This window comes from Camelus bactrianus, chromosome 10 (assembly GCF_048773025.1).
Source record: "Camelus bactrianus isolate YW-2024 breed Bactrian camel chromosome 10, ASM4877302v1, whole genome shotgun sequence".
NCBI lineage: Eukaryota > Metazoa > Chordata > Mammalia > Artiodactyla > Camelidae > Camelus > Camelus bactrianus.
Window position 1 is genome coordinate 9,980,483 of NC_133548.1, and position 24,097 is coordinate 10,004,579.

The 24,097-nt window shown below is 53.5% G+C and overlaps 2 protein-coding genes across 3 annotated transcripts; one reads left to right on the top strand and one right to left on the bottom strand.

Moving 5' to 3' along the window:
* Positions 1-2,540: 2,540 nt before the first annotated feature.
* ZP1 (zona pellucida glycoprotein 1) lies at positions 2,541-13,792 on the bottom strand. The gene is given in 13 exon segments (XM_074372985.1): positions 2,541-4,798; positions 4,885-6,431; positions 6,700-6,810; positions 6,890-6,994; positions 7,096-7,188; positions 7,449-7,565; positions 8,800-8,856; positions 8,859-9,041; positions 9,132-9,199; positions 9,539-9,632; positions 10,119-10,188; positions 13,634-13,636; positions 13,733-13,792. Coding segments are annotated over 12 exon segments (1,164 nt in total). The 3' UTR covers positions 2,541-4,798; positions 4,885-6,228.
* Positions 10,385-23,032, top strand: PTGDR2 (prostaglandin D2 receptor 2). Of its 2 annotated transcripts, none has more exons than XM_074371958.1 (2): positions 10,385-10,523; positions 21,543-23,032. In XM_074371958.1, exon 2 carries the CDS (start codon positions 21,551-21,553, stop codon positions 22,748-22,750), a length of 1,200 nt encoding a protein of 399 aa, XP_074228059.1. In that variant the 5' UTR covers positions 10,385-10,523; positions 21,543-21,550; the 3' UTR covers positions 22,751-23,032. The 2 variants fall into 2 exon arrangements, with proteins under 2 accessions (XP_074228059.1, XP_010954674.3); XM_010956372.3 differs by lacking the exon at positions 10,385-10,523 and adding an exon at positions 19,142-19,303.
* Positions 23,033-24,097: the final 1,065 nt, after the last annotated feature.

A 24,097-nucleotide genomic window follows, 5' to 3' on the forward strand; every position in this document is an offset into this window, starting at 1 on the left:
CTTTTACTTCTACTGCCACACTGTTTACTTTCCCTGGAGTCTCCTTCTCAGAGACAGGCTAGCCCCTTCAGGAAGCCCCGGTGCCCATCCCCGCCCTGCCAGGTGAGCTCCCTCACTTGGCCCAGGGTTCATGCCTCCAGCATAGCTCTGATCAGGTTACCATGTTACCTTGGAGTTGTTTCTGCATTTCTCTTAACTAGGTTTTTGCAAAGTTTTTTTGTTTGTTTTGTTAATGGTGGTACTGGGGCTTGAACCCAGGACATCATGCATGCTAAGCATGTGCTCCACCACTGAGCCATTCCCCTCCTGCCATTAATTAGATTTTAATCTCCGCGAGAGCGGCACCATGGACTCATTGCTGTCAGTCCCCTTTCCACTTGTCTCACCGCTGCTGAGGAGCAGAGTCAACGCTGGGGCTCAGACCAAAGCCCAGGCTCTGTCTTTGCTCAGAACACAAAAACCAGGGAGATGACAGACTTCGTTATTTCAGCCAGAATGGAATGGAGAGCTGTCACCCCCACCACATCTCTCCAGCTTCAGCTCAGCTGTCTTGTGGGTGAACCTTTCACAAGTAGGTCTTGGTAAATTCTAAAGGGCTCACCTTTTCTGGGCCCATATCGTTAGGCTCATGGATTTTGGTAATTAATGTTTATTGCATCCTGCATGAACTTGAGCCCTTTGACTATCAATGCCTGGACCCATTCTTGCCTGAGGACCCAGCCCCCAGTCCCCATCCACATCCCTCCACTGTTGAAGGTTGCCGGCCCGTGGAGCACTAACCAGCGCGGCCACCTGTGGGCACTGTAGTTACACTAGTCTCCCGGGTGACACCGGCACCAAGACCAAGCTCAGCACCACAGGGGGCGCTGTTCTCCCCATTCCGCAGATTGGAAACAAACTGGGGCGGGGGGATGGTGCTGGCTTAAGACCACCCTGTAAATAGTAGGGCTGGGATTTTAAGGCATCTGGCTTGAGAGACAGCTGACTACCCCATCATCAGCTGAGACAGGAGGGGCCGCTGATGACACACCCGCAGTTTTCCCAGGAGTGGAATGCTGTGGTTAGGTGTGGGCTCTGGGGACAGAAGCCCAGGTTTGCACCCCAGCGCTGCAACTCTCTGCCTTATGTCTTTGTGTCTCAGTCTCTGCATCTGAAAAAATTAATGATGCCTACTGCATGGGGCTGTTGGGGAAGTGAGGTAATCCGAGCAGAGAGCACAGGGGAGGGAGGCATTCCATGGCTGGCTGCTGTTTGCCCTGCTTCTGTCTGCACTGGCATCCGGTGACACTGCCAGGGGTCCCGGGGACCCTTGACACTCGACATCTGTGTTAGAAAGGTCTGGCCTGACATGGCCTTCATTCAGAAATCTAACATGACTTCAGGCTCTGATGACACAAGGTGGAGCAGCATTAGACAGGGAGGTGGGAGCACACAGGTGATACGGCCGCGGGGCTGTCGAGTTCTGATAAAGGCGCCAACTCAGGATGGGGCATTGTTATTTTGAAAGTCAGGTAAGTCTGGGGAGAGGTGACATTGGCACGTTTTGGAGAAGTAAAAATTCACTAGGTAGACCCAGGGTAAGGAACAGAGGAGGAGTGGCTGTCCTAAGGAGAGGGTCTGGCAGCCCCACCGCCTTGCTGAGGTAAGGTAGGGGGAGGAGGTAGCAGGGTCAAGGAAAAGTCAGGAATGGGGCGCAGACTGAAAGGCCAGGGCAGGAATGTGGGAGAAATGTCCAGCGAACTGTGTTAAGGCAGGTGTGGAGGTGGCGGGTCTCCATCAGCAGCATGAAGTCTAAGATCTCACCTGCAGATTTTCAAAATTTGGAATAGATCTTGAGCCAACATTTTAAGTGGTTTTTATTGTGAAACATTCATTCCAAAGTGTCTAAAACATACCTCTTCGGTTTAAAGAATAATCAACACCCTGGCATCCACCACCTAGCTTAAGAAAGACAGCACCGGGGTCCTCTGTGTGTCTATGAATGCATCCCTCTGTCCCCCTGCAGAGGGAATTGCTACCGTGAAATAGGGGTTGATCACTCCTTTGCTTTTATAATTTTGCCATTTTTATATATTCATCTTCCTTTCCTTCGCGCCACTGTACTTCCTTTTCTTTTTTGCTTATTTTTGAACTTTGTATAAATGAAATCATTCAACTTGCTTTCTTTGACTTCATTTCTCAACGTTGTCCTTTTAAAAAAAATTCTTATTTTTTATTAAAGTGTAGTCGATTTACAGTGTTAGTTTCAGGTGTACAGCAAAGCAATTCAGTTACACATATACATACATATATATATATTTTTCAGATTCTTTTGTCATATGTGGACTTTGTTACGTTGAGGTATGTTTCCTCTATGCCCACTTTCTGGAGAGTTTTTTATCATAAATCAACATTGTCCTTGAGATTTACCTGTATCAGTGCATGTGGCTGTAGTTTCTTCATTATTTTGCTAACAAGGCAAATGGCCAAACAGCCTCCGGCAGGTTGCTGGAACAGCATTCACCGGGGATGGGGGTCCTGCAGCCTCGGGCAGTGCACACTCTTGGGGAGGGAACCCCTCCATCGGGCTGAGGTGCCTTTAAGCTGCATGATTGGGAAGCACAGCTGCTCCCTTGTCCTCAAGGGAAGGGACATAGTAACAGTACGATTTGGCAGAATAGAACTTTGCTTCCAGCCCTAATCTGGCAGCTCCGTGTTTGTGTTCAGGGTGGTGGTGGGGGGATTGCACAGCTCCTTCCCCTGGTAGGATCATGAATCTTGGGTCTGAAGCGTGCTGTGGTAGCTGTCTGACGTGGCTAGCTAGCAGCAGGGCTCACCGCATTGCATTCATGTTGGAGAAGCACCAGCCTCTCCTCTGATGTAATTAAGGGGCTGGGGTCCAAGCTTGGTAACTGATCAGCACCTTAGGCACTTGGTAGTGGCTAGACTCCCCCACCTTTGGTGGGCTCTGAGCTTGATCTGCAGCCCCCAGTACTCATCAGAGCAGAATGTCAAGACCTCCAGATTTCTGCAGAAATCCCCAGAATAGAAGCTGGTTTCACTTCCCAGAGTTTTTGCTTTTACTTTATTTTTGGCCTCTGCATATGCTGTTTTTGTTTGTTTTTTGTTTTTTTAGTATTAGCTCAGTCATGACAAACATATTTTTCAAACACATGCACACACACAAATAATGCGACATTTTCGTTGTTTACTTAAGAAGGTTGATCTGAGTATCTGATCTTCCTACTGCTGGAACAGAGTAGTACTTTTATATAAAACACGCTTACTGAAATGTCTGGGCACAGAGTCACATTTTACAGAGTTGAATTTTCCATAAGTGGAAGAAACAGGCTGTCAAGTATTCCCCCTTTTATGTAAGGCAAAGCACTGCGATCTCAGTGTAAGTATGAGGGAACCCGGGGAGAGATGGGGAGGGAGGGGATTCCCTGGAGTCCTACCTAGAGGCCACCGCAGCCACAGCCCCTGGTCCTCTCCCCAGAAAGCAGGAAGAGAGAAAACCTGATATCCCCCGAACAGCTCTGCTTCCTGCCGCAGGTCAGCAAACGTGGGTTCTTATCATCCCCATCAGGTCTGACTCAACTGTTCTCAAGGCTGAGGTGCCCTCTCATGCTAGGAGATGGTTTTAGTGGAGGGAAGATGTTTTAAGTTGGGCAAACTGGGACTAAGTTTTGATATCCAGGGAAGTCCAAGCTTAGATTGCCTCCTTCCAGGGAAAGCACAGGGAACTTAGCACTACAATGATCCTCATTGTTCGCTTATTTCTGTAAACAGAACCCTTTGACACTGAAGTGTTGACAGAAGTCTTTTTGTCAACTGCCAAAGTTACCTGTCAAAGTCACGTGCCTATGTGTACACATGACTGGGAAGAGAAACGCCTGCATTGACATAGGATTATCACAAAAAAGTAAATGGACACTTTTATGACTGTATAGGGTAGGGAAGGTCTTTGCCATGTTCAAAGATAAAGATATGAAGGGGAAGATACTCATTGTTACATGGTCCTTTCAAACAGCAAGACAGAAGAACTGCAGGAAGAAAAACCAGTGGCCAACTCCATGGGAAACGAAGGATGAGGATATCACCACCTCAAACTGTGAAAGCTTCACAGACAAGGAAACCAATTGGGAGAGGAGATGAAAGATAGGAAGAGGCAACTTACAAGACGTAAGCGGCTCTATAGCTGCTTGGTGTCTAAGCAAAGAGGTCCATGTGAAATCGGTGATGCTGTTTACCTCCTGATGCTCAGATAGGCAAAGATTCAGAGCGATACTGATCTGTGGGGCCAGGGCTGTGGGGCAGCAGGCACCTGCATGTTCTAGAACCCAAGAGTCAGAAGGGGCGTCGCTTTCAACCCCACAGCTGTAGCTAAGAATTTCTTCCAAGAAAATGATAGACACAGAATTACATGGTTCCATAATTGTATTCAGTGCTTGTTATCCTTAACCATAGAGTTGGTTTCCATCAAAAGGAGATCAGATCTATAGCTCAACCATAATATGGAGGAGAAGACAGCCCTTAAACTTGATAGGCAATGATGCAGGCTGTCTACCTTCAGTTGATATCTATAGAATCACGTTTGGTTTAAACAGAGTGTGGTCCCCATTCTCAGAACCAGCCTCCCGTGCTGTTCAAAATGCCCATGATGAGCTGGTGGGGTGAAGGCAGCGGGGGAAGGAAGAGCTGGCGCTGGGTGGAGCCGGATCCTCCAAGCAAGTCAGCCAGGTGCCTCCAACCAACCGCCATGCTAGGAACCCTCACTTCTTCCCCACGAACCCTGAAGAGCACGTCCCAGAGGCCCCTGCAGAAGCCAGGAAGTTGGACAGGTCAGGTCATCCAGTCACAGATGGGAAAACAGGCCCAGCGGAGGGGAGCTGCCTAACTTACTTCCACAGCAAGTGTCTGGGTCTTCCTGCCTGAGTGCTCTGCTCTGCTGGAGAAGCTGGAGGTAGCCGTTTCCCCCAGCCCCTCCTCATCTTGGGCTATAAACTTGTCCTCACATGGGGAAGAAAAACAAAAAACCAAAAACATTTGGTAAGTATTAGGTTTGGGGCAGGAGGAGGAGAAATTCTAGTGTTAACAGCACTCAGTAAATGTTGGCTGTTATGTACTATCTGAGGATTCTTCTCTATTAACATTTTATCCGACTCCTCGAAGGGGATCGGTATTATTCCCATTTTATAGATGAGGAAACAGAGGCCCAGAAGAGTTCAATAACTCAGTATCACACAGCGAGTAGGAGGCAGAGCCAGGGTTATAACTCAAGCAGCCTACCTTGTATTTGACCGGTATCCTGAAGAGGGAAAAGATGGAGTAGGCCAGAGCTGGGGAGCCCCTGCATGGCGTCAAGGTCACGGCCTGACTCACGCACTGGGGGTCCGTTTGTGCCAGCTCTCTAAACTCAGGCCCTACCAAAGGCCAGAGGGATCCAAACTCAAGTTTCACTTCCCCATCAGATTCTTCTCCCTGTCCTCCTGAGGCTGAACCCTACCTATCCCATAGGGTTGGGTTAGGTACCCAGCCCTCCCCTTTCCAGTCTAGAAGCTTCTACATGGCAGCAAAGACCTCTCCAGACTGACAAATCAGAGACAAAGGCCCATGTCATACACAGGCAGACGGTCAGCCGCACAATACCAAGCGCTGGTACTGACCTGCCTGGCAGCCATGCCCGCTGTGGCATCAGGCAGCTTCAGGACAAATAGGCTGCATTCAGCCTGTGCCAACCATCTCTGTGTGGACCAGTCCTGGGGCCAAGGGAGGGGGAAGGGGAGGCTGGTGATGGGACAAGCAGTCAGCATCCTTTGTGGGAGGCTAAGAGGCTCAGAGGAGGCCTGAGAGGAGCTCCTTCAAGTCGAGTTTAGTTCTTTTGGCCCCGGGGACTCTAGGCTCCCTCATCGTGGTGGCGGCCGAGCAGCATGCTTTGAGGATGCTCAGTCAGGACTCCTGTGTCTGCGGGACCCCAGCCCTCACTGGCCATCAGCCAGGCTCCCAACTCCCAGCTACTGCTGCCCTTTAATTCTGCCCTGATTTGCCCTCCCTCTGCCTTTGCTTGTCCTGTTTTCTCTGGCTGAAGTGCTGCCTTTCCTTGCAGAGAGGCAAAGTTGCCCAAATTCAGTCCTGGGAGACATTGGACTCTAGCCACCATTTGTGATAGAGGCCACAATTCTGAAAGGCAGGGCTGATTCTAAGTCAGAGCAAGTTTCTAAGCCCAGAATGATTCTGTTCCAGTCATCACAAGGAGCTTTTGCACACCTGCTTTCTGCAGGCTTGAAACAAGGGTCTGTTGAGTCTGTTCATGCTCTGTTGCCTTCCTGGAGCGTCTGCACTTGGTCTGGCCCAGGGCCACGAGATGCTGACCTCTGGGACCAGGGCAACAGCCAACAGCAAAAGAAATACCCAGAGGAGAGGCCTTGGGTTGGCGTTCCTGGTGGAGCCTGCCAGAGAGAAGAGGTTTGAGGGATTTCAGGGCTGGATGAGGGCCCCTTTAACTCTCTCCTCCACCCCAGCCCTTGGTAATCACACCGAGCAGAGCTGGGGCTGCCCTTCTGCAGATAAGTTGGACCGTGTCTAGCTCTGCTTAGTTCCCCAATGAATGCAGTTACACAATCTCTCGCCCTCACTACAACCAGAGCTTCCGTTTTGTCAGCACACCCTGGAGGATGGGGGTCCCGGGCTGGAGGGGCCTGCCCACAGGCCTGGCACCTGCCGGCCCTGGCATAGGCTCCTGCCTGTAGGAATCCTCAAAGCCCACTGGCTATGGAGAAATCTGGGGCCTGGCAGTGTCACTGTGCTGATTTGAGGATCATTGCCGTCCTGCTCCCCATGTGGCCCAGAAGCCAGGAACAGGCCTGTAGATGTGAAAGGACAAAGAACACCCCTTACCAGTCCCCCAGAGCAGTCCCAGAGCTACGTGGAGTCGAGCGGGTCTCTAGCCCCGCAGGGGAGCAGGCAGAGGTGCCGCCAAGGAAGTAAACCTGGTGGGATGGCGCGGGGCTGGCTCGGAGCCATGGGCAGGAAGCTCTCAGCAGGGACATGGGGGCCAGGTGCACGCTGCTGCCGGCCAGGTGGGCAGGGAGGGCTCTGGGCACGCTGACTCACCCCGGTCTGAGGAGGTACAGTGCCAGGTGTCTCCTCTCAGTTTGGAATCCATGCCTTCCTCCTTCCAGACGCCCATGTCTACAATAGAGGACCCTGCGGGCAGGAACCACTGCACTTGATAGAGCCCCAGCCCCGGCCGGCTCCACCAACCCCACCTCTGACTGCAGAGTCCCCCGGGGAGGCCAGCTTGCTTCCTTCACTGCCTGCCCAACGGGTGGGGAGACGGAATTCCCAGGACCTGGTGTTGAGCAGGCAGGAGAGCAGATGTCTGGCTCCCTCTCATCCTGGCCCTTGATGACCAGTGACTGGGGTGGGGAGGGAGTTACCACTGGAGTTACCACCAAGGGAGTCACCTTCCAGAAACGACGCCCTGGGCAGCTCCCAAAAGGAGTAGAAGCAGGAGGAATGGACCTGAGCCAGCACCCAGTAGGTCCAGCCAGAGGATGGCCCCTCATCCAGCAGGTTAGGGTCTGTTGGCTCAGGAAGAGGCATACAGCCGAGCTGAGAATTAAGCCACCTCCCAGGTGCTAACCATTAACCAGTGACATCGGTCTACACTGATGTAATGCTATGGCGCTACTGAAATATATAAAGGTCCAGATGGACCTAGAGATTCTCATACTAAAAAGCCAGACAAAGACAAATGCCATATGATATCACCTATATGTGGAATCTAAAAAAAGACACAAATGAGCCTTAGTTACAAAACAGAAACAGGCTCACAGACATAGAAAACAAACTTATGGTTACCTGGGGGAGAGAGGGGGAAGGGATAAATTGGGAGTTTGGGATTAGCGGATACTAACTACTATGTATAAAATAGATAAACAGCAAGGTTCTCCTGTGTAGCACAGGGAACGATATTCAATAGCTTGTAATATCTTATAGTGAAAAAGAATATGAAAAAGAGTATAAATGTATATAACTGAATCACACTATGTTGTACACCAGAAACTAGCACAACATTGTAAATTAACTATACTTCAATTAAAAACAAAAGGGTTGCAATGGAAAAAAAAATTTAAATATATAAAGCTTTGTATATATTAATATGAAAGATATATATTGTTCAGTGGAATACAAGTTAAAGAGTAGTATGTAACTTACGGTGCCATTTGTAGATTATGTAGAAAAACTTAAATATACCCAAAGTTTATCCATATTTACCTTCAAGTTACCTGTCAAGTTATAAAAATTCAAAGCAGAATTATGTTAAATGCATTGTGTCTAGAGTCAGAAGCGAAGTCACTCGAGAACACCGTGCCTGGCTCAGAGTCAGGGTGGATTGCATTCACCATCCTGGCATTTTCCTCCCTCCATCAGGAGTTCTTTACAGGTCGCCTGTGGGCTGACCTGAGGCCAGGACCTGGGCTCACCGCCCTCCACCACCCTCAGTGCGATCAAGCCCCGTCTGCAGACCTTTGTCCATATTAGCTCACAGGAGGCTGGAGGGAGTCGCTGACCAGCTTATCCCCACTTCACAGATGGGGAGCAGGAGGAGGAACATGTGCTTCTGACTGGTCCCCTGAGGGCCCTCTGGGAGCCAGAGTCCAGGACGGCAAAGGTGGCAATGGCACCGCCCTCCCAAGGCCACTATTTTGGCCCTGAACTGTCATCAAAAGGACACCTGGGAAAGAGAGAGGTCAAAGAGGGGAGGCAGGCATAGGGACCCCCCGGGGCAGCTCCAGCACCACCACCGCTCACCTGCCAGGAAGGGCCCCTGAGGCTGCTGGAAGGGGTTGGTGCTGGGAATGCCCCACACTGGTGCAGCACCACAACCAGACTTGGGTCTGTCCTCTCCGGGAGTCAGACCTCTGTGGCATCAGACTCTTGGAGCAGCTTCATGCTAGGGTAGTCCCCTTCCCTGGATCAGGTGCTGAGAGCCTCATCTGCAGGGAGAAGGGCTCGAACCTCAGTGGGCTGTGTGTCTGGGAAGTGGGGGCAGGAAGCGAAAGCACAGGGACACCAGACCCTTGTCTCTTGTCCATCTGCAGCCGAAGCTGCAGGGTGCTGGACTGCGTCACAGAGGCTGAATTGGGGAGGGAAGATGGGTGCCTGGAGGAGCAGGAAGTCAGTGGCATTGAAGATACAGTGGGCATGAAGCCTCAAGTCCAAGTTAGAGAGGATGGGAGGAGAAGACACAGAATCAGGGCATCCTGATTACTTAATAAACCAGGTACCAGCTATGTGGGTGCAACAAATGGGGCATGGTCCAGCAGGGTGGATGGATGCCACCTGCCATTGCCTGAGTGATGTGCACTGTGGCCCCATCCTCTGCCCACCTTGCCTTTTCTTCCTGGGACACCTCCCAGCAGGTAGTCCTGGGCACCAGCCCATGGCCCCTACTCTACCAGGACTGTGGTGTCCCAGCAGGTGAGAAGGACGTGGAAACCATAGAGGACCCCGTCTCCTGGGTCAGGAGCTGCAGGGAGGGTATGAAGGCCAGTGGACGTTGGCCAGTGTATTCCCTCCTGCCAGGGCCATTTCTTGGGACACTGCCAGGGTGAAGTGACTGTTTCTGAAGCACTGGACAGTTGCTGGAATGAAGGGAGATCAAAGAGGCAGATCAGGGCCTTGGGGTTCAGTGTCCGTCATAGACACGGAGTGGGGAGGGGCTGGGTGACAGTCAGCATGTGAGGGGAATGGCTTCTCTCACTGGCTGCTCAAGCAGCGTTAACTCCAGCAAAGCCTTCACAGACCAGACTTTCTCACGCACAGAACAGATGGGTGAATTACACTGTAAAAGTTGAGTCACTGTTTAATTTATCATCCACACTGGGATGTTCTTGATCTAAAAAGAGGGAGTACATATGAATGTAGATTAATAGTTCCCAAGGACAACTCTCATCAGGCAAGCTGGGATGGGTAACCGCCCTGTCTAAAGGTCTCCTCTGTGTTCCATCCTAGGGGCCAGGTTCTCCCAGGAACGGGGTGTGGAGCAGTTTCTTCAGTGGGGAGGGAGGGGTTGGAGGTGGGGTTTCAGCATTCAGGGCTGGGACCTTGCTCTGTGTGGAAAGTTGCACCTGTGTTGCCATAGTAACAGGGACCCTCCCTGCCCCGTTGGGCTCTGCAGGGCCTCCTGTCCCTGCTGAGCTGAGGGGGAGTGGGGTGGGCAGCAGGCCGGGTTGGTTTGCTCTCCAGTCCTCAGGTAGGGCTTCCGGGGCCGGCAGAACAAGACCACGATAACACTGCCCCTGCCCAAAGAGCTTGCAGGTGATGGGGCCGGCAGGTGAATAAACAGACTGGAGGCACCTCCTAGGGTTCTCCTGGGAATTAAGGCAATGAATGCGCCCATGGCCACTACCAGCGACCACCAACATGAGTGGACAACTACGTAGCGTGGCCTCCTGACTGGGATCCTGGAACAGAAAACGTCTCTTCAATGAAAGCTAAGGAAATGGACTTAAGGAGCTGCTAAGTTATTGGTGGTAATAATTTACCATTAAATCACTGGTGGTGGTTAACTTTGCAACTAGTGCTTAGACAGGGAAGCTTGGTGGGTTAAGGGCCCTGGGAGCAGGGCAGGTGGAGGCTCTGAACCCAGAAGTGGGGGAGTGTTTCTGGAGGGATGGGTGCCTGAGCAGAAGCAAAGGAGCCTGTGAGCACAGGAGCACTGTGGGGGTATTGTGTTGAGGCAGAGGGAATTTGGGGAAGGAGGGCGGGGCACAGAGAGGTGGGGTAGCAGTGGCCATACGCTGGCTGGATTGCTGGAGAGGGAAGAGCTGGGCGGGGAGGTGGAGGCCGTGTAATGGGAAGGGGTGGGGGAAAGGGCTGGGGAGGTGAATTTCTCCTGAGGGATGATGGGAGGTTTTAAACTTCTTATTAGGAAATGTTTTCAGAACTTCCTGAAAAGAAGGCCCATGTCTCCCTTCCCCAGATTTTTCAAATGTCAACTGTTAACTTCTTTCCACACTTGTTTTAGTGCTCTGTTTCTCTCTGTATGTACATACACGCACGCACGTGCATACACAGACACACACGTACACACATGCATACATGCACGCACGTGTACACACAAGCACACATGTGTACATGCACACACGCACACGTGCATGCAGTGCAAACACATGTGTACCTACATGCACGCACATGTACACACAGACACACGTGTGTACACACGTGCGCACACAGACACACGCACACAGACACACATGCATGCGCACACAATGTACACTCGTGGGCTCACACATGTACACAATGCAGTGCAGACACACGTGTACATACACTCACGTGCACACACAGACGCACGCACACACACGTGCACACACACATGCATACATACATGCATGCACGCACTTCCTTGCATGTTATGAGAGAGCTGGTCACAGATGTGCCTGCCTACCCTTTAACCCCTAAACATTCCTGTGTGTATTTCCTAAAAAACAAGTAACCGCAATAAAATCAGATCAAAATCAGGAAATCCACACTGATGTGACACAACTGTCTCATCTACAAACCTTGCATTCAAGTCACCAATTGTCCTCATGGTGACTTTCACAGCAAAGGAGAAAGTTTTCTTCCTAGACCAGGAGCCAGTCCAAGGTCAAAATCATGTTTCTTTGGCCTCGTCCATTCTGGGACAGTCCCTCTGTCTTTCTTCGTCTTTCATACCTGGGACATTTTTGAAGAGAACCAGCCAGTTACTTTGCAGAACGGCCCTCATTCCAGTTTGCCTGGTGTCCCCTCCTGCTCAGATGCAGGGAGTGCCTTTTTGACAGTGTATGGGTTTGCTAGGGCTGTCATAACAAAATACCATGGACTGGGTGGCTTAAACAATAGAAATGTATTTTCTCACAGTTCTGGAGTTTGGAAGTTCAAGATCAAGGTGTCAGAAGTCTGGTTTCTTCTCCCTGAAATGCAGATGGCCGCCTTCTTGCTATGTCCTACATGTGCAGGTCCATCCCTGGTGACTCTTTGTGGGTCCAAATTCCCTCTTCCAGGGACACCAGGACACCAGTCTGATTGGATTAGGACCCACCTTAATAGCTCCACTTTAACTCCATCACTTCTGAAGACCCTGTTTCCAAATATGGTCACATTCTGAGGGACTGGGGGTCAGGGCTTCAACATATGAATGGAGGCATGATTCAGCCCATAACAGGCAGGAGAACCCCAGAACGATGCTGCATCCTTCTCAGTGCTTTCGACCAGGAGGCTAATCGGACCGATCTGTCCTATTACTGCTGCTGCAACTTTGGTTATTGGGAAAGTGGGGTCAGCCAGGTTTCTCTAAAGTTACTATGTTTCTCTTTGTATCTAGGAAGTATCTTACGGGGAGATACTTTGAGACGATGTAATTATCCTGCCCCTCAGCAAGCACTCACCCACTGGTGCGATGATTCTCCAATCCATCATTCTTTCCCCATTTCTTTGCCTTCTATTATAACAGAAGGCTTTCCCTGATGGAGGCAGGGGGGTTAGGTGGCAGAGAGAGCACCAGAGAGAGGAGCAGAGAGACCTGGATCCCATCCTGCCTTCACCTCTCAGGAGTGGTGGGACCATCTGTAAAATAGGGATGGAATCAGACAATACACAGAGAGGTGTTTTCTAACTCATCACAGGCCTTACTCATGAGGGCATCTCTCCCAGGACCCTGGAAATGCAGGGAGAGAGCAGGGGAGCATCTTCGTGGCCACGGGCAGCAGGATGCCTTTGAGAAAAGTCGTGCCAAGCTGTCCTGGAGAGAGGAGCCCTGAGTCCTTGGTTATGGCTCTACATTTGTGCAAAGACTCATGGGTACCAGAGCTCATCAGCCTGGAAAGGGTCTGAGCTCCAGTGCTCACCCACTAGAGACCTTGGAAAAGCCACCTATCCACTTGGTGACTCCACTTCCTCATCTGTGTAATGGGGCTAATAACAGTACCTAACTTGTAGGGTTGCTGTGAGGATTAAATAAATAAGCCACGTAAAGAACTGAGGACAATCTGCATGTGGTAATCCTTTGAACACGATAGTGATGAATAATAATAATAATTTTTAAAAAACCATGATATTTTACTGATGAGGAGAGAGGATCAGATCAGAATGACTTGACTTGGAATCTTGGCTTCCTCTTGGCCTCCTTCTAAACCTCAGTTTATTTCTTCCTTGCCTTTTTAAACTTAGTTCTTTCTATTTTGAAAAACTGGACTCCAGTTTCTGAATCTGTAAAATGGGATTAAGAATCAGGTCACCCTAACTGGGGTGCCGTGAGTTCCATGTTAGTTCTCTGCGCCATCTCTTCTGCTAATAAAAGCCTGGGGTGGTGGTGGTGGTGGGGCAGCAGTGGAGGAAGGGGTCTTTCTAGGCTGGAAAGACAAGGTTGGCAATGGGGAGGAGGTGCTGGGATATTGTGATTGAAGATGAGGAATAAATATTTGTTCTTCCTCCCAGTCCTGGCTGAGCTCCTAAAACCCCAGGAATTTCCTGGGAATTTTTTTTTTTGTCATGTCAATGAGGTAACTTCTGGAAGGCAGCTAGGGATGGAGGCTGATTGCCAAGGGAGCTGACCACGTGATGAGAGAGTTGGAACTTTTGGTCACACATCCCTCCTCCTCACCTTCTGGGAGGGGAGAGGGGCTGGAGATGGGGTTCAATCACCAGTGGTCAATGATCCAATCAGTCGCATCTGTGTAATGAAGCCTCCAGAAGACCCTACAAGGATGGAGTTCAGAGCACCCAGGTTGGTGAACACATGGACATCTGGGGAGAGGGGCATGTTCAGAGGGGATGGAAACTCTGTCCCCTTTCCACCTACCCTACCCTGTGCACCTCTTCCAGCTGGCTGTCCCTGAAGTAAACTGTTTCTCTGAGTTCTGTGAGCCTGTCTAACAAATTAAGGAGGGGGTCGTTGGAACCTCAGACTAGAGCCCTTTGGTTGGAAGCACAGGTGACACGGGGACTTGGGATTGGCGTCTGAATTGGAGGGAGAGGCAGTCTCCTAGGACTGGGCCCTTAACTTGCGGGGTCTGATGCTATATCTTCAAATAGCTCATGTTGGAATGGAGTTGAATTGCACAACACTCCCAGCTGGTGGAGGGAAAAAACCCCACACGTAATCACAGGGGCCAAAGCACGTACGGGAATCAGCAGTAAGCAGGTCACCTCACCCAGAAGCCCGCAGAGAAACCCGAGGGAAGCCCCAGCCATGGTCTCCGTGGACGCTGTTGGCCACAGAGATACTTTGTGAAGCTTGTGGAGCATGTTTAAGAGCAGAAAGGCAGCTCTGCTTCTGCAGAGAACAGGGAACCTCAGAGAATCCAGTCAGCTGGGAAGTACTGGGCTGTGGTGCTGGAGCGCCTGGTTCTGAGTTCCAGCTCTCTGCTCACAGCTGGGCAGCCTTGGCTGGCCCACTTAACCTCTCTGTTTTCTCCTCTGGGAGTGAGGATGATAACCGTCTGTACCTCAGAGGACGTTTGTGAGAATTAGACTAGCTAATACACATAAAGTGCTCAGCCTGGTGCCTGGCAATTGTAAGCCCCCCATTAACATAGCTGTTAATATTTCAAGTAGGTTGGATGGTGGCCCCTGAAAAGAGGTGTCCCCATCCTAACCCCCAGAAACTGTGAGGAAGGAAGCTTTGCAGATGTGATTGAGTTAAGGATCTCAAAATGAGATAGTCCTGGATTGTCCGGATGGGGCGTAAATTCAAAGACAAGTGTCCTTAAGAGAGACACCCGGGGAGGAGGCAAGAGCCCCGGGGGTGGAGGCAGAGCCTGGAGAGTTGCAGAAGCCACCCACCCAGGCAGAGGAAGCAAGGCCCGTCCCCTAGAGCCTTCAGGGGGAGTATGGCCCTGACAAGACTTAGGCTTCAGACTTCTGGCCTCCAGAACTGGGAGAGAATGGCTTTCTGTTGTTTTAAGCCATCGGGTTTCTGGTACTTCGTTTGTGAATATGCTATGGCTTTTTTGGGGGCAAGGATTAACTGGCATACACACGAACCTGAGAAAGTTACTAGTGAATAATAACAGGAACTTACTAGTCCCCGAGGTGGGAGCCACCGCAGGTGAAAGCAGTCAGGGAGAATTGCATCAGGCCATGAGTAACAGTGGATCCACAATGGGTGATGAGGAGATAAAGAAGGGACTGTCTCTGCCCTCCACTTGCTCGTGATGAGGGTGAGAAGCGGTTGTGTGAAACTAACCATGGAGGACAAAGGTGCAGTCTAGAAAGTGAGGCAGAAATGTGGGAGGTAGGGTCTGTCTGAGAGGATCAGCAAAGGCTTCCCAGAGGAGGGAACCTCTGGCCAGGGTTTTGAAGGATGAGTAGGAGTTCAAGAGGCCAAGAGAAGAAATGGTATCCTAGAGCAGGGGGCAAACAGCACGAGCGAGGACACAGAAACAGTTTGGTATGTTCAGGGTGTGGGGAGGTGGCGGTAAGTGCTGACTGATGGTAGGATGTGATTAGTGAGAAGCATAAATGAAGGTGAAGGCGTAGGCAGGGCCAGATCACTGGGAGGCTTATTGTCCATGTCAGGCGTTAGGTCTTCTCCTGTGGATGATGGTGGCACTAGGGAGCTCACCCTGGGCCTCCCACAAGGTGTCATGTGGGGTCCTGTCATGCTGCTCCTCTGCTGTGTCTGGGCAACTCCAGGGCCCCCTGCATATGGGGGCCAGAGGGTTCCAGGGCAGGTCTTACCTGCTTCCTGTCATGTCTCTCACTTCCTGTTTGATAGAGTCTTTAAAGAGGCCAGACAGGAACATGAAAACCTGCTTCCTAAGGCAGGGCCAGGAGGAGAAAGCCCATTTGGACTGGGCCCACAGCTTGAGGGTAGTGGACCCATTCCCTTAACTGTTGGTTGAATACCCTTGATGCTGTGAGCATCCTTGTGGGGGGCTAGAGACACTGATGATCCTGGAAAGGGGTCCTGCAGGAAGGAGAGGGGAGGGGGAAAGGCATTCCAGGCAGCAGCAACAGCACGTGCAAAGGCACGGAGGTGGATAGGAGGGATGGGCAGCTGGGGCCACAGGGAAGCGGGGCAGGGGCTGGGGCACTGGACCCCAGGGTGACTTTAAGGCTACTCTGGGAGTCTGGACACTTCCCCACAGGCAGCAGAGTCCCAGCAGAGCTCTGTTAGGTTCAGATTTTTCTCCTCTGGGGCAGTAGGTGGGTTGATGCAGAGATGGACCTGATTTTGGCTCTTTCTGTCTCTGACATCAAGTCCTAAGCCATGGAGATGGCTGTGTTTCAGGGACTAAGGCGTGTGCCCTGGGGATGGCTGCATCTTTCTCCCGGTCCTGGTGGGTCACTGGTCAGGGCTGAGGTTGAAGACTCGCCCCTCCCTCTCCCTCCTGGTGCTCAGAGAATAGAGGCTGAAATGGCTCTTTTGGCATCCATCCCTCCCCACCCTTCAGTTGAGATGCCAGCTCCTGTGGGCCCCTTTCTCTCCCCTTAATCTATAACCCCTTCAAGGTAGTCCTGGCAGCTGGAACAAAGCACATCCCCCTGCCTTCTGCTCTCCCAAATTCTGTGTGGCAAGGCCCGGCCCCACCGAGGTCCTCGCATCAGAATCATCGCAGACAACAGCAGCAGAGTCCCCTTGGTTAAAAGCCCCTGCTCTCTGCCGGGACCCAGCTCTGCTCCCTGCTCTGAGCGCCTCAGACCCAAGGACCGAGTTCTCCATCCCAGCAGAACCAGTGGCTGCAGCATCACCCCCACCCGCCTCAGGGGAACTTGATAGGAACACAGGTGCCCAGGCTGCCCCCTAGACCTGCTGAATCAGACCCTCTGGTGGTGGGGACAAGCCCTCCAGGAGGTTCTGACTCACATTCAAGGTGAGACTGGCCGGTCTATATGCCATTTTAGGCCCTTGCCAAGGCCCTGGTCACCCTCCTCCAGACTCTGAGCTCCGAGAGGGCCCGTCTGATAGTCTGGGGGTCCTCCTGCACAAGACTTTCAGACTGGATTTTCTCTCCCTTGGATTCAGCCTGCCCCGTGTCTCCTGGTCACAGCAGGTGCCTGTTCTCTGCTTTCTGCTAGGGAGGCTGGGGGGCCCGGGGCCCCATTGCTCATGAGACTCTTTCTCTCAAGTGCCCAGTGCTGAAATCCGGTGCTCTCGGTTCCTGAAACCCAGGGAGGAGGCACATCCTGCCCCGAGCCCCGGCTCCCTCCCGCCTCTGGCACCCTCCGTGTGGAGAGGTGGGACTTGGAGTCTGGTGTGTGCGGGAGGCTGGTTTCCACCGTGGGAATGCAGCTGACAAGCCATCAAGAACAAACATCCCCGCTCCTTGTTTAGAAAATGCCTTAAGACCCTGCTCATCTGGAGTACTTTTTTTTTTAGTAACTTTTCATAAATCATCCTCTGGGAGGGTTGGGAGACAAGTCACCACAGTGATTATAAGACTCAAAACAAGGGTTGGAGGTAGGGTCAGAGGAGTGAGGAGTTCAGCCTTGCAAAGGGTTGAATGGGAGAGATGGGGGAAGGCCAGAGGAGCGAGGGTCTCAGCTGAGAAGCACCTTAGCAGGGCTGCCATGAATGGTTGCACAGAATGTTCACTGTGCAAGGACATCTGGTAGAGGGGGTGAGGGAGGGCTGGGCTCCCACCTGATGCCCTAGAGCTGAGTCTAGAGGAGGGAAGGGGGGATGCTTTCTAAGCCCAAAGAGCAGTGTACAAACTTGTACACAACTTGGGGGCGGGGGATGTGCAGAAGGAACTCCTTTAAAAAATTCCTATTTCACTGCTGTGACTTGCCCAAGGTCACCCACCACACTCCACTGCCTGCGTGGCCTTAGAGGACGTCCATGGCTCAGCAGGTCGTGTGTGTGTGTGTGTGTGGGGGGGTGGGTGGGGATGAAGGTACTTTCTGCAAAGTGGAATGGAAATGCCCACCTGGGGAGGGCCGCAGGCACCAGCCTGTAGAAGACGGAGCCTCTGTGTCACTACGAGGAAAGAGGACATTTCCTTAGCGCTAATGATTTGTTTAATCAAGGCACTTACTGATCTGCCAGCCTGGATGACAGTGAGAAATAAGAGCCTCAAGACGTTTGTCAACTCAGGATCGCAATCTCTCAACAGGTTTATCAAGCGCCAAGCCCTTTATTCAGCCTGTACTAAAATGGAAGGTTCTCGCAGAGTGAATTCCACGTGGAAGGAAGGGGGTGCCCTTGTCCTGATTTGGGGGTCCTGAGTTCTTAACGTGTTTTGAGCATCTCCTGGGTGCCGGGATGCTGAGGCTGAAGGAAAGGTTGGTCAGCACAGGGAAGTGAAGACGTAGGGAACAGTGAAATGCAGGTTTACAGTTCAGTCATCTCATTCATGGGCTTTGAGCCCAGCTGGTTTTAAATAAAAGCTGGGGAGGAGGGTGTAGCTCAGAGCTGGAGCGCCTGCTTAGCACGTACAAGGTCCTGGGTTCAATCCCCAGCACCAGAGTTACAAAACCAACCAACCTAATCACCCACTCCCAAAATAAATAAACAAAAGCTGCATTGCCTTCACCCCACAGCCTCATACCCATCTCTCCCCCAGAGGGGAGGAAAAAATCCACCTGATTCTCATGAGCACCTACTGTGTGCTTTGTGATCGAGGGCACCTCACTCAGCCTGGGAGGCGACACTGTCGCTCTGGTCACAGACTACCAGGCTGGGGCCAGCAAGGGGAAGCAGCTTACCTCCCAGCTAGGGCTGCGGGCAGCATGGGCAGCCAGGCCGGTGCTCTCACCACCGCCCCTTCCCATCCTGCCCTCCTGCCACCCTCACACGCGGACCCCGTGTGGCCTGGGAATCTTGGAGGAGATGCAGGGGTTTCTTCCCTGAGGATGACGGGGTCAGGGGAGGGCAGCCCCGGCCAGAGGACAGCTGGACAGGATGCCCTCTTCCTTATGCACTTCTGTGCATACCTGTCACTCTCAAAGCACCCCCTCGCCCCCACGCACAAGCACACTTTCTGGCCCACACCTATTTCCCCACGTGTACTATGTACTTGACATCACGTTTCTGCAAAGTCTCCCTCACCAAGGGAGAGGGCGTAGGCAGGGCTGCCAGTAGTTACGCCCAGTCCCCATCAATGGGATCGATGCTAAACACCAGTGTGACAACTCATTCTCCAGCTGTCCCCGCCTCCCCCCACCCCACACTGAAATACACGCACGCACACACACACACTCTGGGCTGACAGCTATTTCCTCCCTCAGCCTCACTCCCCTGCCTCTGCCTGCCCGGTGCCTCTTGTTCGACTGTCGCCAGAAGCTGACAGCCTCCAGGGCTGGAATCCTGTGCTCCCTTTGTGCCCAGGTAAGGAGACGGTGGCCTGGGGGCTGGGCAGCCTCAGGGCCCTCTCTGGACCCAGGAGAGAAGGCACAGTTGTATTGGGGATAGGGCTGTTACCAGCTAGGGTGGCAGGGGGTTGGATTGACCAAAGGACTTGCAGCTCAGAGGAAGGAAGGACTGCGCTTTCTTAGGTCCTAACTAGATGTCAGGCACGGTGGTGAACCATGAGCACTTCTCTTTCCGGACTCACTTGCAGCCCAGGTGGGAGGGTTACACCAGCAGTCTTAAGGTAACGGACCCAGGTTCACCCAGCCTGGAAGTCGAGGAGCTGGGATTCAAACCCCGGTCTCTTACTCCAAAGGCTTGTGTTCTTTGGCCCCAGCTCCCTATCCAAACAAGACCCTGGCCGCTGGGCTCCCTAGAATCATGGGAGGCTGGGGTCTGGGCTCCGTCAGCCAGAAGGCCCAGGCTGGTTGTGTTGCCAGGGTTCAGCAGGATGGTGCATCCTCACGGAACTTAGAGTGGGCTGAAGGGAATGTTTGAGCACAGAGAGGAGACAGCATGTGTCTGTGTGCTGTGGGTGGAGTTCCCGCTCCCGGGCTGCAGCTGAGGAACACAGGGCAAGTCGCTGTGCTTCTCTGACCCTCTGTTTCCTCTTCTGAAAAAGAGGGTCTCACAGGGTCACTATGAGTGCAATTGCCCTGCAGACTCTAGAAATATGAGCCTTCTCAGGGAGGGCGGACCCAACAGCTCCCCTCCCATCCATCTGCATGTCCCCAGCTCCAAGTGGCTCACCTGCCAAAGAGAGTCTAGTTTGATATCCGGGGCCCTCACATTCCAAAGGACCGTGGTCCCTGGGGGAGGGTGTGGATTTTCTCATCCTGGCCAACAGTGTCTCTTCTGGAAAGACGAAGACTGAAGACCACTTCCCCCTCCCTCCCCCACTTCCCTGCTCTCCCTCCATCATCTCACGCTTGAAGCAGAGGCAGAGGAAGGAGAACAGGCTGAGTACTGAACTGCTGCTCCTCCACATGCCTGTGTTGTCTGGGTGGCTCTGGGCAAGTTATTCAAACACTTGAGTCCCAGTTTCATCTGCAAAATGGGATGGAGAGAACTTCTAGCACCTTCCGTGATATCTGTGAGCAAGAAAGCACCTATGGAAAGGACCTGCCACAGTCCCTGGCAGGCCGCAGGTGGCCCTGCGCAATCTGAGTTCCCAACCCCTGCTGCCTGCTGGTCCTGCAGGTGGCCTCCCGCACTGATCTCCTCTGCTCTCACCGATCTCCACCGGCTTCATATCAGATGGTCTCGGGTTCTTGATGAGGCTACGGGCGCGCACACTTGGGGTGTCTGCACATCAGCCAGAGGCTGGCTTCTCCAGTGCTGACCTGAGTAGCTGCTCGATAAACAGCTGTTGAATGAGTGTGTGATCGAGTGAATGAATGAACAGGGCTGGGTTTCCTGGAGCTGGCAGAGTGGCTGTGGCTGCCCCGGGCAGGGGAGAGGACTTTTGGCCCTACCGGGCCTCCAGAGCCCAAATCTGGCAGTTCCTCCTGCCCAGCTCTCTCCCTGCTCTTATCTTATTTCCTCTTCAACTATCAAACTAGGCGCTGGCTGCACTGTTTGCAGTCAACACACCCAACCAACCACCACTGTGGAAGCGAAGGGCCACACAGAGGATATGCAGAGAGGCAAGGTCTAGGGGTGCTGTGGGTAGGTGGGTGCGGGCTGCATTTTTTAAAGGCACAGACTCCTCCTTCCGTTCCCATCCCCAGCCCAGTTGAATCCTCTTGCCCATTAGGTGGAGACTTGCTCACATCCCAGTGCTCTGGGGATTGGGGAAAGGAGCCCAGCATGGCCCGACCTTGGTTCCTATTTCTCCAAATGATCTTAGACCATCCAGTTGAAAATAACCACGCCACTGATGTAGCGCTTACTGCGTGCCAGGCTCTGTTTGAAATGCTTATATGTATGTTAACTCCTTTAATTCTCCCAACAACCCTATGATCTGGATCCTGCTGTGAGCGACACTCATGTTACAGAGGAGGAAACAGGCTGAGGAGGGTGAAATGGCTCGCCCAAGGTCACACAGTGAGAGGTGGAGGGGCTGGGATGTTATCCCCTATCTTACTGCCCTTGCTCAACTTCACTGGTCCCCAGCGGCATCATCCGTGACACTCATGGGTCAGGGTCCCATCTCCCGGCCAGGGGCCCCTGATGTTCCTGCACCGCCCACCTCAGCACCGCCCTCTCTCCGCTGCAGAGCCCACCATGTTGGCCAACGTCACCATGAAGCCGCTCTGTCCGGTCCTGGAGCAGATGAGCCGCCTCCAAAGCCACAGCAACTCCAGCATCCGCTATATGGACCATGTGTCGGTGCTGCTACACGGGCTGGCCTCGCTGCTGGGCCTGGTGGAGAACGGACTCATCCTCTTCGTGGTGGGCTGCCGCATGCGCCAGACGGTGGTCACCACCTGGGTGCTGCACCTGGCGTTGTCGGACCTGCTGGCCAGCGCCTCCCTGCCCTTCTTCACCTACTTTCTGGCCGTGGGCCACTCGTGGGAGCTGGGCACCACCTTCTGTAAGCTGCACTCCTCCATCTTCTTCCTCAACATGTTCGCCAGCGGCTTCCTGCTCAGCGCCATCAGCCTGGACCGCTGCCTGCAGGTCGTGCGGCCCGTGTGGGCCCAGAACCATCGCACGGTGGCGGCCGCCCACAAGGTGTGCCTGGCGCTCTGGGCCCTGGCGGTGCTCAACACCGCGCCCTACTTCGTGTTCCGCGACACCATCCCGCGGCTGGACGGGCGCATCATGTGCTACTACAACGTGCTGCTCCTGAACCCCGGGCCTGACCGCAACGCCACGTGCAACTTGCGCCAGACGGCCTTGGCCGTCAGCAAGTTCCTGCTGGCCTTCGCGGTGCCGCTGGCCATCATCGCCTCCAGCCACGCGGCCGTGAGCGCGCAGCTGCGCCACCGCGGCCGCCGGCGGTCCAGCCGCTTCGTGCGCCTGGTGGCGGCCGTGGTGGCGGCCTTCGCGCTCTGCTGGGGGCCCTACCACGTGTTCAGCGTGCTGGAGGCGCGGGCGCACTGGGACCCCGCGCTGCGGCCGCTCGCCTGGCGCGGGCTGCCCTTCGTCACCAGCCTGGCCTTCTTCAACAGCGTGGTCAACCCCCTGCTCTACGTGCTCACCTGCCCCGACGTGCTGCGCAAGCTGCGGCGCTCGCTGCGCAGCGTGCTGGAGAGCGTGCTGGTGGACGACAGCGAGCTGGGCGGCGCGGGCAGCAGCCGCCGCCGCCGCGCCTCCTCCTCCTCCGCCGCGCCGGGCCGCCGCCGCCCGCCCGCGCTCGGGCCCGCGCGCCTGCTCGGCTGGCTGCGGGGCAGCGGCGGGGCGCCCCCGCAGAGGGGCCGCGCCCCGTCCCAGGACGAGCGGGGGCCCCTGGACCGGGCGCTGAGCACCACCTCCGGGTAGGCGCGGTCGCGGACCCGCCCGCCTCGGGCCGTTCTCCCCGGGAGGCAAGGGCAGGGCGCGCAGCGCGCAGCAGCTCCCCGAGGCCTCCCTCCAGCCCGCGGTAAAATGCAGATATCCCGCCTCCAGCCTCGGCGGTCTCCGTGCGGGCCCAGGAATCTGCATTTTATAACGTCCCGCAAACATCAGTGAATCCTTTTCGGAAACAAAGTTGAATTAAAGCAATGCTTCTCCAACTTTACTGTGGGTCGGTCACCCAGGGGTCCCGTTAAAGAACAGACTGACTGAGCAGGGTGGGGGTGGGGGTGCTGAGAGTCTCCCTTTCTAACACGCTCCCAGGAGGCGACGACGTCAGAGCTACTGGCCGGCGGACCACACACTTGGAGTAACATGGGGTTAAAGTCCCACGACTTATCGAACTAGGGCAGTGGACCCCCAAGGTACACAGGAGCTGTGTTAGCAGGTAACGGGTGGGGTGGATTTTTACTTTAAACCAGTGATAGATTTGGGGGGTAGAAAGTGAAAGGTTTGGGAAGCACCGTTCCAGTCTCACTTTTTCACTTTAGCCATTTAGTTGCCCTTTACTGAGTGAGACGCTTTATCCCACAATCTCGAGGGCTAGGTTCTGTCAGTCCCGCTTCTTAGCCACGTACAAAGAGAAGTGCAGGGAGGTTAAGTAACCCGCCCAACATACAGGGTCTGCTCACTAACCATTAAGCACTACCTGTTCAGTGACCACTTAGTATGTGATAGAACACCCCCCACATACCCCAGGTCCTCTAGATGTGTGGGAGGGAGCCCCCCTCTCCACCTGACTGACCCAGCATTGTCCAATGTCTACATGGTGCAAGAAGCAAGGGGTGCTCTGGTCAAATGTTCCGGAAACCTGGGGCATCATTACTGAAGGTCTTTAGTATCTGACTGTGCATGGCAGCCTCCGAGACCACAGCCTGTGACATTTCCTAGCTAATCTGACACTGTACAGGCCCAGAGCTCGGCAGGACACCCTCTGGGCAGTGCTGGTAATCCCTAGATCTGTGCAGCACCCACCTCCTGACCACACAGGGGCTGGGCAGCTGACCCCCAACTTGTAGGTGTGAGGGGTAACTTGTCATAGCTTCTCCACTGTACCGTGTCCGTTTAGCTCTGCATCCCAGGGCGTGGCGCAGAGGTGGCGCCAGCACACGTTCGTTCGGGGGATGAAATGTTAGTGGAAGAGCTGGGGGAGAAACTCTCTTGGGATCTCGGCCCAGTGCTCTCTGTGCCACCACCTACAGCTGAGGTCCCAGTGCCAGGCAAGGTCTGGCCCACAGCCAGCGCTCAGCACACGGAGCAGTTGATGGACAACTG